Raw genomic sequence first — 13,534 nt, forward strand, 5'->3', positions numbered from 1 at the left:
GATTTCCCTGACTCTAGGTTTGGGGCTCAATGCACTATGATACCACCAAGCTTCCTAACTCCAAGACTAATGTTCCATCCATTGTGTCCCCTAATGTGATTTTATACTTTAAGTTGCAAAAGACAGTCAATGCCTAACATTAAAAATATTCATTTTGAAGGGCATTTTTCTTTCTTTTCCAGATGTTTTGTTCTGTGCTAGGACTTTACAAAGAAGAACCTTAGCCAGGTTCTTTCCCAGAGCAACTTTGTGTGGCTCAAAATTTTCCATCCTCATTCATATCTTTTATGATCAGAGATCATATTTGCTGCAAGAAGTTTAGAACCAATCTGAGCCAAGTCACACATAAATAGAAGGACATGGAAATTTATGGATAGAGATTGTTGCTGTTATTGTTTAATCGTTTTTGACTCTTTGCAACCTCATTTGAGGTTTTCTTGTCAAAATTATTGGAGAAATTAGATATTTCCTTCTCTAGCTCATTTTACTGATGAAAAAACTGAGGCAAACAGGGTTAAATGGCTTACCCAGGTTCACATAGCTAGTAAGTGTCTTGAGACCAGATTTGAAATTTTCTGACTTCAGAACCCATGCTCTCTCTACTGGACCACCTAGATGTCTCCTATGGAAAGAGATACATATTTCCTGAAGGCTAGGTAGGGAGATGCTATTGAGGAGGAGAACTATAGGAAGAAGGCCTGTCTGGACCTGAGATATTGGAATAAGAGTTAAGACTTCGTACAATAGATACACAGTCCATTAAATGTCAAATGATGCTTGTTTGGACCAAATAAAGAAAGGTATTCTTTGTGAGCAGAAATGTTAAACACTATTCTCACAATGAAACCTAAATCAAATTAAAATGTAGTTTAACAAAACTAATAAAATTATAAAACAATATAGATAACATTTATTTGTGGTTTTATAATTAAATATTTCTTAGAATAAGTTTCTAATTGAGTTTGACACCTCCAGTCTATAGAGATTAAAAAGGAATGTGTTGTACCAAACTCATCTGCCCCTGCCTTCATTGCCATTCTTGTAGTCAGGAATGCTGATTTATGCTCAACTTCTGCATTCAAAGATAAAATGGCTTCCTCTCATGTTGATGTTTCTTTCTTTCAGATCCCCAACCTGAAACGGAGAAATATTGAGAATTGTGGACAGTGGATTCAGATAGAAAAGTAAGGAGAGCTCCAGAGGTGGGATTCCTTGGGAGGTATCTCTGGGGTAAAAGAGAAAGAGTACTGGATTTGGAGTTAAACACCTCCTTTCTTAATCCCATCCTACTCACAGAATTCAGATCCCAGATCTAACACTGCCTAGCTGTGTGACCCAGGACAATTCACTTTGATCTTTCAACAAGCTTCAATTTCTTCTACTGAAATGGAAAGGTTTAGACTAAGTAATCTCTAAGATTCCTCCCAATTTTAATGTTCTATGAAAATTGGCATAATATTGTTTATATCGCTTGGTTGTTGAAAGGATCAAGTTAAATAACAGATATCATATACATAATGTGTGATATAGGATGTCCCAAAAGACATTTGGAGTGTGGCAAGCTGCACTAAGGCTTTTGGGACAACCTGAATAAAGAGCAGCTTGATCATTCATTCTGATTAGGATTCAGTGTATAGAATTGCAAATTCTCTGTTATTACAAAATTTCATTCAGTCATGAATTATCTTGATTTTTGTCTTAGCTGTGTCCAACTTCTGGCTTTACCATTTCCCCGATTCCAGACCTGGGCAAAGGGTACCAGCAGAATTTTTGACAGCTTTTGTTTCCCTTGCAGGCCAAAAGAAGTGAATCAGATCCTCATTGAGTGGCTGAAAGATGTGGCCAAGAATCCTGTTGAACTCTATGCTCTGATGTTGAGTATGTGTGTGTTGGGGGGGGGGGGAATCCTTTGAATACCTCTGTTATTTCATAGGGAAAGAATATTCTTATTAAATGATAGCTTTCTCTTCCATCCACTCCCTTTAACCAACAGTATTATATTAAGGCTGATGCACCAGAAAGGCAATAGTGCTTCCTTCTCTTCTTCCTACAGAAACACCAACCTCTGTAAGTAGGAAGGAGTAGGAGCTGCCCTACTAGAGATTCAACTAGCCAGTTGAGCAAACACAAAACTTTTTTTTCCCTCTGCTTTCTTTTCTTTTCTTCTTTTCTTTCTCTGTGGACAGAGGGAATTTATCCTCACCTGTGAGTTCTCTGGCCAAAAGAATATAAGATTTGAGCACTGAGATTTTGCAAGATATTTTTAGGTTTATGGACAAGGATTGACTGACCAACAATGGATCACAGGTCAAGTCTCAGTTGGTCATTTTGCCTTGATTGATTCAAGGTGAATGTAAATAATAATTGTTTCTGTTTTGACCAGAAATCCTGAGGTTCTTCTTTCATATTGATTTTTTTGGTACTAGGTAAAAGAGGCCATTCTCTGCCTCATTTCTGACCTAGATTAGTGACTGAACGGGTCTTGCCTCTGTCACAATGAAGCCTGTTAAAGTCTTTAGCTTAAAATGGCGAATTCTCCCTCTGCATTCAATTTCCAATCTTCCTGATCTGTATCTCCTCATTGGACCCAATTGGCTTCAGGGGAGAAAATAAGACTGGTGACTTTGCATAGATCTCCTTCATACCAATCCAATTCACTTGCATGTCATGGCATCACCTCCCTGATATCATGGACCTCTGAGAATAAAGGACGAATAACAACAACTATAGGACACACTACAATTAAGGGTTTCAGTTCTGAAAAAAAAGAAAAAAGGGAAATGAGCCCACCCATGCTTTCTTGGTGCATTTGATGTTCATATTTACTGAGCAAAAATAGAAAGCAACTTGAATCATTCCCATGGATATTTTCTTCCTTGTGATAACCATTAGAATAGGCCATAGTTATGAAATAATAGTGATTTAATTTAAGTAATGGGACTGGGAAAGAATAATCATTACCAACTGGCTCAGAAATCAGAAGGTCCCGAGTTCAGTTGCAGTTCAATCACATAGTAAATGAATGGGTTTGGCAACCTATCCAAGTTTTCTGAACCTTATCCATCCACTGAGAGTTGAATTAGATAATCTCTCTAGTCTCTTCAATCTCTAGTATGAATATATCGATCAGAAAATTTAAAATGGGGCAAATTTTTCAAGATAAAGAAACAGCTAAATGAGTAAAGTCTCCTGATTATTCTTGAGGTGTAAAATGGGGGAAGTAAAACTGGTGTTTCTACTTTGAATGTTAAATAGTATTGCAAATTAATTTGTTAATCATGATTGTGACTACAATAAAAAAAAATTGTAAAAGACACAATGACATTGGGTTTACTTCATTTAGGAGGTAAGTAGATGATATCTTGGAATGAAATCAATGATGATAGACCCAACGGCAGAACAGATATTTTCTGTGAATCTGGGTTAAAGGAGAACCCTATGGGCTGCAGGTTTTGGTTATGGGAAAGCAGAAAACAAGTGGAATGCAAAGGAGAAAACTTGCAGACTCTGGAATTCATGTCAAGCAAAAGGAAGTCATCTCAATTTTCATCAGAGGTTGGTCTGGCATTACTCAGAACTGTATTTAGTGGCCATCTCTTCAGGACTTCTTCCAGGCTACTCAGCTTGATCCTGGCTATCCTCTGGGTAGGAGCTGGAGGACCCATGGAAGTTCAAGTTGGGCATCTTAATTGTACTGTAGTGGCAAGAGCAGGGCAGCTGGGTGGTACCATAGTGCAAAGAGGACCAGGCCTGGAACCAGGGAGATTCTGAGTTCAATTCTAGCCACAGGCACTCACTAGCTGTGTGACCCTGAGTAAGTCACTTAGCTCTGTTTGCCTCAATTTCTTCTAAATTCTCTAATTTTCTGTCTAAATTTCTTCTCTAAAATGTAAGATAAGGTAAATTAGTCCAGTATTTTTGCCAAGAAAACTGCAAGTAAGATCACAGAGTCAGACATGACTGGAAAGAAAAAGACTGAATAAGTCTCAATTGCAGAGAAGGGACCTATCCACATGAGTGAAAGAAGTTTCTTCCCCAAGGAACTTTTTATCATAACAAAATCATAGATTCATTCTGTGTGGCAGTACCTACCCACAATAGGTAGGTACTGTGTCTGTCTAGTCTGTTTTGATTAGTACAGGGACATTTTCTAGTAGAAACTCCCTACCACAAATGCAGATGAATCAGTGGGGCTGAGGGTGTCAAATCTTAAACACAAATTCAGTCCTATTTAATTATTCTTATTAACTGTTTACCAGCCTATGGAATGCTCCTTGAAATGTGTAGGTTTTATAGATGGAAGGTGAGAGCGTATCATTGGGGACAGGACTAACCTGAGGTCCTTAATTCCCAAGACCAGCACTGACCTCCTGCTCTTTCTGAGACCCAGCATTTTAGTCCTCCCTCTAACTCGAGAGGTCTCCTACTGGCTTGCCTGGAAACAAAGGTGAAAGTCAAAAAAAAAAAAAAAAAAGGGGGGGGAGGGCTTTTGTAAATCAGTAAAGGAAAATTGTAAGAACTGTTCATCCAGTCCTTAGGAGGTGACATCGGACCCTGGATTACCACTCGGAACTTTTCAGGAGAAAGATCCCGGAGTTGACTTTGCCCACGTGGCTATCCTACAGGAGGCGGGGCTGGGCAAAAGCTGTATAGTAAGAGTGGACAGGGGCGGGCTGTGAGGACAGTAGCAAGGGGGCGATTCACCGCGGAGAAGTAGAAGAACGGAGTGCTGCCCATCGCTGGAGCTCGGACTCGGAGTAGCGGCAGCGATGGGGCTGCGCGCGGCTCTGTTCGACCTCGGCGGAGTGTTAGTGCATAGCTCCCCGAACATCATCTTCAGTCAGACGGAGGAAGCCTTGGCCCTGCCCAGGTAGGGAGCGGGAGGCTCGCTCGCTTGCACCGGGTCGTCTGCCGGCCTCCGAAGCCCGGTCCCTGACTCCCGACCACGCTGAAGTCTGGGCTGCGCGCCCTCCGGCCGTCTCGAATATCCCCTTTTCCCTTCTCCCAAATAGTCTAGGACAGGGATGGCAAGCCTGTATCTTAAAGGCCCCGCCCCCGAAACACAAATCAGTGCACTGCCACTTTAAGCTAAATTATACTTTAAAGAATTTGGGGGATTTGTGGTTTGTGGTGATTTTTTTTAAGGGAGATTAAAAAATGCAAATAACTCTTTGTTTTAGATTAAGGACAGGGAACGTAAATCTACTCAATAAAGAAAAACAAATTGATCTTAAAATACTTCCCCCATTCCAACTGCCATCTCCCAACGTGTGTTGCCCATATTGACCATCTAGATCTAAAATATGTTGGTTCCTCGATTCTTGGTATTCCTCCTTGCCTTCCAAGTTAGGGACGTTTTTTCCCTAACTCCTCAATTTCTAGAGTCCAGTCCCCCATTAAGTTGTTTTTATTTTGTATGACTTGTATTCCCTGCCAGAATGTAAACTCCTTGAGGGCAGAAACTATCCCACTTTTGTTTTTGTATCTCCAATGCTTAACAAAGTGTCTGGCACAGGTTAAGACCTTAATATATGTTTGCTGATTGACTTATTAATAGATGTTTGTTGATTGACTACAAAGTTCAGGTCACCCTATTTGGTGAAAGTGAAGAGCTGGAGTACTTGTACATTTCTGCTTCCAGACTCAATGAATTTGAAAATTGGAAGTTCAGTCCAGCCTAACATATACAGGGAAGTATCTAAATGTGTGTGTATACTATAAGTGTGTATACATATATATGTATGTGTATATTCACATACCTATATAAATACACATATATGTATGTATATGTAGCATATACAGTGAGCACACCTATCCCAATAGTCCTATCCACTTTTGAATGGCTCTAATTATTAGAAATTTTTTCCTGACATCAATACTATCTTTGCTTCATTCCAACTTCTACTCATTGCTAAATCAATCTAACTTCTCTTTCATGGGAAATTTCTTCAAATATTTGAAGGCTATCATGTCTCCCCCTACCTCCTACCTGGAGTCAAGAAGACCTGGTTCAAGTTTAGTCACAGATACATAGTAGCTGTGTAAGTCTGGGTAAATCCCTCAACTTTTGTCTGCCACAATCTCTTCACCTATAAAATGGGAAAAATAATAGCATCGGTTGGAGTGAGGATACAATAATATTTGTAATATGCTTCACTATTTTAGAAGTTCCATGTCAACATTATATCCTTTCTAACAAAGATAATATTTGTAAAACATATAACAGTGCCTGGCACATACCAGGTACTTAATAAATGTTTGTGCCATTCCCACTGCCCCAAAAAAGGACAAAAAAGACAGAACAATTTAGCATACAAAAACAGTATATCCAAAAAGATATACTATCATACATAATATTTTGCACATCAACTTTCACCTCTGCAAAGAAATAGGAGGATGTGCTTTCTCATATCTCTTCTTTGGGGCCATATTTGCTTATTACATAGTATTTGGTTTTGATGTTGTTGATCTTTCCATTTACATTGTTGTAGTCTTGGTGTGTATTATTTTCCTGGATCCATTTCATTCTGTATCAGTTCATATAAATCTTCCCATGTGTTTCCAGATCCTTCATATTCATTTTTTCTCTTAGCACCATAATATTCTATTACAATCATGCTGTACTAAGTGTTTATCCCCAGTCTGTGCAATTCCTTTGTTTTACGAGTTAGTAAATTATGGCTGAGAGAGAAGTGAAATGATATGCCCAAAGCTCCAAGGTTGTTAAGTGACAGAACTGAGACTTAAACTTAAAGTGACAGTCACTGAGTCTTCAGCACTTTACATTAGTCAATAAGCATTTATTATGTTCTTATTATTATGCCTGTTATGCCAGACACTGTGTTAAGTGCTGGATGTACAAAGAGGTGAATAATAGCTTCTGATCTTGAGGACCTTGCAACCTAATGGGGGACAAAGCTATATATAAGGAAGCTAAAGGGGAAAAGGGAGAAACAGACCATGCCCCAAAGTAGAGCTTGATAAAGTCCAGATAGGTGGCCTAGATGTGTTCCAAAATGAAAGATCTTGGAGAAACCCTCTGCCCTCCACTCTCTCCAAGCAAAAGGAGAAATGGGGCACAGGGTATAGAGAAAGTGTTAAGGTCCAGGACTGATGTGATCTTGCAGGAAGATGAAATATGTAAAGGGTATGATTAACTCTAGAGTACATTAGCTGGGTCAGAACTAAAGAGATGATGGCTCAAGTGCCCTCTTTAAATGAGTTCTGCCCTATGTGTTAAGTCATTTTTCAGTCATGTCTGACACTCTGAGACCCTGTTTTGAGTTATCTTGGCAAAGATACTGAAGTGCTTTGCCATTTCCTTCCGTAGCTCAAATTACAGTTGAGGATACTAAGGCAAATGAGATCATATGATTTGCCCAGGATCATACAGCAATGACGTGTCTGAAGGCATATTTGAACTCAGGAAGATGAGTCTAATTCCAGGCCTGGTGTTTTATCCACTGTGCCACCTCACTCTGGGGTCAAGAACAACATATCCATGCTTTTATTATACAATATATATTTAGGGCAAGGCAATGATTTGGGTCCAGTGTTGAAAATTACTTTTACTGACCCCAATCTTCCCATGAAATTCATATCCATTCATCCATCTTTTTAATAAAAAACATTTTACTGGTGTTGCTAAAGAATGAAAAGTAAATCAAAAAATATTTTTATTGCCTCTTGAATATGACAGTCCTTCAAAGACTCAAGGATGGTAATTATGTATATGTCTCACCACTTCCCCTACCCAATCTTCTATTCTCCTGATTATCATTCCTACTTCCTTCAACCAATCTCACTATGGGAACAGTTTTCAGTTCCTTCTCCATCCCAGTTATCCTTCTTTATATGGGCTTTGCAGTATTCTGCAAAGTGCTTTTGCAGTATTCATTAGTGCCATAATTATCAGTTCACCATGTACTTTATGGCATGTACTTCAACTTGTATTTACATCATTATTCTTACTCATCAATTACTCCTGTGACCAAGGGCTTTTCTGGCATGGTTTAAAACTGTATATAACTTGATAGAATACAGCAAAGCACAGTAACCCCCAGGACTAATTGTTCATGACTTTGAACTCATTTGTTGTGTGCTACCCAGCAGTGGAGTTACACATATATATATAGTTGTTCTTGGGCATGTCCCTGAGATTCTGGCAGTTGAAGATGCAATTACCATAGTAGCAGAGACTGACAGCATCTGGAGAGAGCAGAATCCTTGTTGGGGACCTTGAGCTGGTTAATGCTGCAAACCATGTCCTTTAATTTGGCATGTTTAAGTAAAGAAAGGCTTGAGAGTTTCTTTGGAGCTGCCAAAGTGATTTTCCTACAGCATAGGTCTGACCATACCACAACCCCAGCTCCTACTCCCTGCTGGGCCCCAGTTTAATATACTCTTTAGTCCCTCTATTACCTGGTTTCCTTATCATTCCCAAAATGGCAAGAGACAACTCAGGAAACTCTAACACTTCAAAAGTGTGGTAGTCCATTGGTTTACCTACCACGAGGTTTGAGAGTAGAATCTCCCAAACAATAGAAAGGGCTTTTTCCTTTGCCTTGACTGCTGACTACTGAGGGATGATTGGATTTCCTGTCTTAGAAATCACAGCAAGATAACTCCCAGATATCTAAAAAACTGGAAAATTTAAACCTGGAATGTCCAAGTATAAAAGTTTCCAGAGAAGAGGAGAATCCAGAGAGAAGACAGATGAGGGGAAAAAATGATTAGTTTCCAAAGGGGGGGCATGAATGCGGAAAGCTAACTTCTTAGAGAAAGAGTAGGCTAGAAAAATGAAATTTTTGCCAACTACAACAAACTTTGATCATTTACAACAGGCCTTAATTCAATACCTACTTTGTGCCGAAAGTTATATTAAGCATTGTGAGTACAAAAATAAGAATGATATAATCCCTGCCCTCAAAGACATCATGTTCTACATGGAAAGATAGTATGTACATCTGTATTTGTTCTATATACAATATATGTAAAAAAATAAATAGAAGATAACCTTAGCAGTTGAGGAATCAGGAAAAGCTTTCTGTATTAAGCCATATTTGAGCAGAATTTAAAGGAAACAAAGAATTTTAAGAGATGGAAATGAGGAGTGAGTGCATTCTGGACACCTAGGAGAGCCTGGGCAAGGAAATAATAATAGAAGATAGTGAGTAACTGCAAGAAATCCAATTGGGTACATCAAGGAGAGTAATGTATAATAGTGCTAGTGAAATAGATTGGATATGAAAGACCAAACTGAAGAATTTATATTTAATGCTAAAGGTAATACAGAGACTAAAGAGTGTATTGAGCTGGGGCAGGGCAGGGAGTGTAGGAGCTGGGGTTGTGGGGTTGATATGGTCAAACCTATGCTGTAGGAAAATCACTTCGGCAGCTCTAAAGAAGATAGATTGGAGAGAAAGAAAACAATAGAGTCAAGGAGACCAATTAGGAAGCTACTTACAGCAAAGGCCCAGCAAGAGTTGATGGAAGCTGTGTGAGAAGAGAGAAGGGGACAAAAGTTATTGTGGAGATAGAAATTATGAGACTTGGTAACTGATTAAATGTGGGTGATAAGGAAGAGTAAGGAGTCTGGGAAGACTCTGAGTAAATGGAAGGATGATAATAACCTTGATAGAAATAAAGGAATTGAGAAGAAAAGTGGGTTTAAGGGGAAGCTAAAGTTTAAGGAGTTAATGTGCTACATGAGTCCACAGATGCACCAATCAAATATATATGATTTGTGATGTATATGATTCTATAATGAACCTATGAACCATATATAACTACAAGCAGTGCCATTCTAGAATTCTAAAGAGATTTGAACTGGTAAAGTACTTCTAAATGCACATAATTGATAAATCAACCTAGGCAGTCATATATCAATTACATAATTATATAATTCTATGGATTATTTGTGTCTGATCCATAGTAGAACCTTCTGAGTTCATATTGGTCTGATCATCCACAGTCAGACACTTGATCTTGACCCCAGGAAAAATGAGGATTGAGAGAAAAGTCATCAGATGTGGCCATTAAAAGATCACTGGTTACTCTGGAGAGAGTAGTTTTAATTGAATAATAAGGTTGTTAAACCAGAGAATCAAGTAGTGAAGAAGAGGGTAAAGTGAGAAGTGAAGGTACCTGTTGAAGACAACATTTTCAAGGTGTTTAGCCCCAAATGGGAAAAGCCTGTGAATGGAAAGATCAAGGGAGTTTTTGAAGATGGAAGAGATATGGAAATGTTTGTAGACAGTAGGGAAGTAAACAGTAAGTAGTGAGAAATTGAAGATCATTGAGAGAATAGAGATGAGAGGGGACAACCTGTTGGAGTTGAGAGAATGAAATGGAATTATTTGGCAGGTAAAAGTATTGATCTTAGCAAGGAGAAAGAAGCTCAACCTCATCAGGTGGAAAGGAAATAGTGATAGAAGGTATTTCAGTGATATGAGCTAAAGAGTAGGGGAGAAGAAGGAACTCTTGATGAATGGCCTCAATTCTTCCAGTAAATATCAGGCAAGATTCTCATTTGAGAAGGTCAGGTCATTTAAGTTTTAAGGAGGGATGAAAAAGCTTGGAGGAACTTCTCTACTGAGTTGTTTAATGAATTAATTTAGGAGGTTGCTCAGCAGCAGTGAGAACTCCATTGAGGTTGTATAGCATATATTTGTAATAGGTTCATTCAGGCCCTTGGTGTGATTTTCTCTACCTTTGTTTAGAAGCAAAGGCAACGGATTCTGGGAGTGATCTAAAGCTGAGACTGGCAGGGTCCAATCAATCATAAGGGAGCAAGAGATTCAAGAGAAGATAACAGTACAGAGATGACCTGGTTACTGAAGGATCAAGAAGTAGAAAGAAGGAGAGAATGGCTAGTGTAGGGGCAATGACTTAGGAGAGAACTGAGGAGTGGAGGGATTGGAAGTCATAGTGTGTGACTTGCCCAGAATTATACAGCTAATCAGTATTTTAAGAGGGATCTGAACTCAAGTTTTTCTTACTTAGTACCATCCAATTGCAAAACAAATGTTTTCAATATGTCACCACATCAAATATCCGTTATCTCTGAGTTATGAATGAAGTTTTGAGAATAATCAAGTCCTAAGGCAAGAATTTTTTTTAAGTGGGCAAAAGTATAATGTATCATCTGCTCCTGGAATTATTCCAAAGATATTTTTAGTGAGCCTTCTTAGGGTATATCTATATCTCAATACTGTGAACCTTAAGGATAAAAAATAACATCAGGAGTGTAACTTGTCCCATCACTTTTTCTCTCTGAATATGTCAAACAAACACAAGGACAAGACAAGCCAGTATATTAGTGTGCTTGTTTTTCCTCTCCAGCATTGACTTATCTATTTATTTTTATAATGGGTTCCTCTCATGGAAGAAGATTGTAGGAAGCTTTCTGCAGCCTCTGGTTTCTGCCTCCCAGAGCAATTCTCTATAGAGAAAATGTTTGAAGAGATGATTTCAAAAGGAAAGATCAATTATCCTATCCTTCAGGCTGCCATTACTTTGAAAAATAAGGGTAAGTTCCAAATTCTTTATACTTTCTATCTGAGGGTCACCATAAATACTTAGAAACATTTAGTCCAAAATGAAACAAAATTCTCTTTGATATCATAAATCAAAGACTTAAAGAAGCTCAAGAATCAGGTTGTGGACTACACTAAGCCTTAACAAGGAATAAATGCAAAAAATAATATTGATATGCCTTAAATTGATGATTTCATTCGTGTAATGATTCCCTTCACTGATGCATATCATAGCCTGTATATTAGTTCATTGTTACAAGATCTTCCAAAGCTCAGAGAGATTAAAGGGTTTGGTCACACAGCTATTAAGCAGTGTCAGAAGTAGGATTTGAATTCAGGTCTTTCTGACTCAAAATTCAAGTATTTGATTCATCACACCAACTTCAAATTTCATGTTTCAGATTTCTGTTTTAGAAGTGCAATGTTTAACTTGTGAGTTGTGAGATCTGAATTCATCATTGATATGGGATAGGACAAAGTGGAATGCTTTTGCACATAGGTATGCAAAAGTCTATAACCACTCTACTATATTTTAGGAGGCAGGCTATAAATATACCATCCCATTTTCTTATTTTCTCAAAACAGTACAGAAATTTACCTTCTATATTTCCATTCACTTAAAAAACTGATTGGCTTTGTTGTGGCCACATCTGTTTCCACAGCAATAAATTAGAGAAACAATCCTTAAATCCCAGAGCAAGGGCTATAAGTAAGTTTGATACCTGGTAGTTATGGTGGAGTACAATTTATTTCATCTAAATAAATGAGAAGATTCAACTTATTTTCATACTTGTGACAGGAGGATTCCAGGAGGAAAGATTCTAAATTATCTTAAGGCCCATTCAAACCTAGACTGTGATTTTGAGAACTGAAGATGTGGGAAAAGAGCTCCAGAAAAGAAATTGTGTTAGATAGGAGACTAGACATGCTATTCCAGTGCATCTCAGTTTGGTTCTTTTCTTGTAAATTATATGGCATCTCTATGGATAGTTTTTATCTTTTCAAAAAGTCATTTGTGACAATTGTTTCATATGTGTATTTTTTTTTCTCTTTTAGGATATAAAACCTGCATTCTTACCAACAAATGGTTGGATGATAGTCCCCACAGACATACCATTGCCCAGGTGGCAGGTACCCTAGAAAAACACTTTGATCTAATGATAGAATCATGCCGCACTGGAATGGCCAAGCCAGACCCAGAGATTTATAAGTTTGCCCTTGAGACATTGAAGGTGACACCACATGAAGTGAGCTGAAGTTTCCTTATTGCAAGAATATCTTAATTTGAGCAGAAAAGTGAGTAACAAGCAATGTTGGAAGATTAAGGAAGCTAAAGCAAAGCTGGGAGAGGAAGGTGGGAATGGAAACATAGAAGGAAGGAAAGAGATAAAGGTAGAATAAGGAAAAGAGAGCAGGGCCTCTCTAGAATACTTTGCTCTTACTCTGAGTGACATAAGGTGGGAGAGACAGAGCACCTGAATATTGGAAGGTCTTACAGGTTGATTGCAGGTTGCAATCAAGGTTGATAACTGAAAAAGCAAAATAACTTTGAAAAATATGGTTGACATATTGCTTACTTTCTAATGCATGTGGGAAGGAGCATTAGGGAGAAAAAATATTTGAAACTCAATTTTTTTAAATGCTAAAAAATAATGTTTAAATAAATTTTAAATTTTTTTGCATTATTCTCGAAAAAAAAGAAAAGAAAAGAAAATTGGAATGGAACTCTCATCAAGTTGGCAAAAACAGCAAAAATGGAAAATGGCCATTGTTAGAGAAGCTGTGGAAAAACAGGCTATATTTTTTTTCTGGCTAACCATTTTCCTGTTGATCTCAGCTAGATTGGATTTGTTCAAAATTTTCTTTTCTTGTCATTAAAATTTTCCATTTCATCTTCTGTAGTGCTCTCTTTCCTTTATTTAGTCATGAACTACTGCCCTAATCATAGACCTGAAAGATAATTTCTTCTTTGCTCTTCCATATTCCTATGATGTCAC

General features: G+C 38.1%; 2 protein-coding genes across 2 annotated transcripts in view; both read left to right on the plus strand.

Moving 5' to 3' along the window:
• The window catches only part of LOC100931457 (bifunctional epoxide hydrolase 2-like), a 48,366-nt gene extending 44,789 nt beyond the window's left edge, over positions 1 to 3,577 (plus strand). Inside the window, 2 exon segments of the mRNA XM_031949266.1 lie at positions 1,126 to 1,184; positions 1,796 to 3,577. Of these exon segments, the coding sequence (XP_031805126.1) occupies positions 1,126 to 1,184; positions 1,796 to 1,913 (177 nt within the window). The 3' untranslated portion in view covers positions 1,914 to 3,577.
• A 6,954-nt stretch (positions 3,578 to 10,531) lies between these two features.
• Positions 10,532 to 13,534, plus strand: part of LOC100931720 (bifunctional epoxide hydrolase 2-like) — a 35,747-nt gene continuing 32,744 nt past the window's right edge. Inside the window, 3 exon segments of the mRNA XM_031949267.1 lie at positions 10,532 to 11,530; positions 12,594 to 12,788; positions 12,790 to 12,833. Coding sequence (XP_031805127.1) covers positions 11,383 to 11,530; positions 12,594 to 12,788; positions 12,790 to 12,833 — 387 coding nt within the window. The 5' untranslated portion in view covers positions 10,532 to 11,382.

The sequence above is a fragment of the Sarcophilus harrisii genome, chromosome 2, assembly GCF_902635505.1.
Source record: "Sarcophilus harrisii chromosome 2, mSarHar1.11, whole genome shotgun sequence".
Lineage (NCBI taxonomy): Eukaryota > Metazoa > Chordata > Mammalia > Dasyuromorphia > Dasyuridae > Sarcophilus > Sarcophilus harrisii.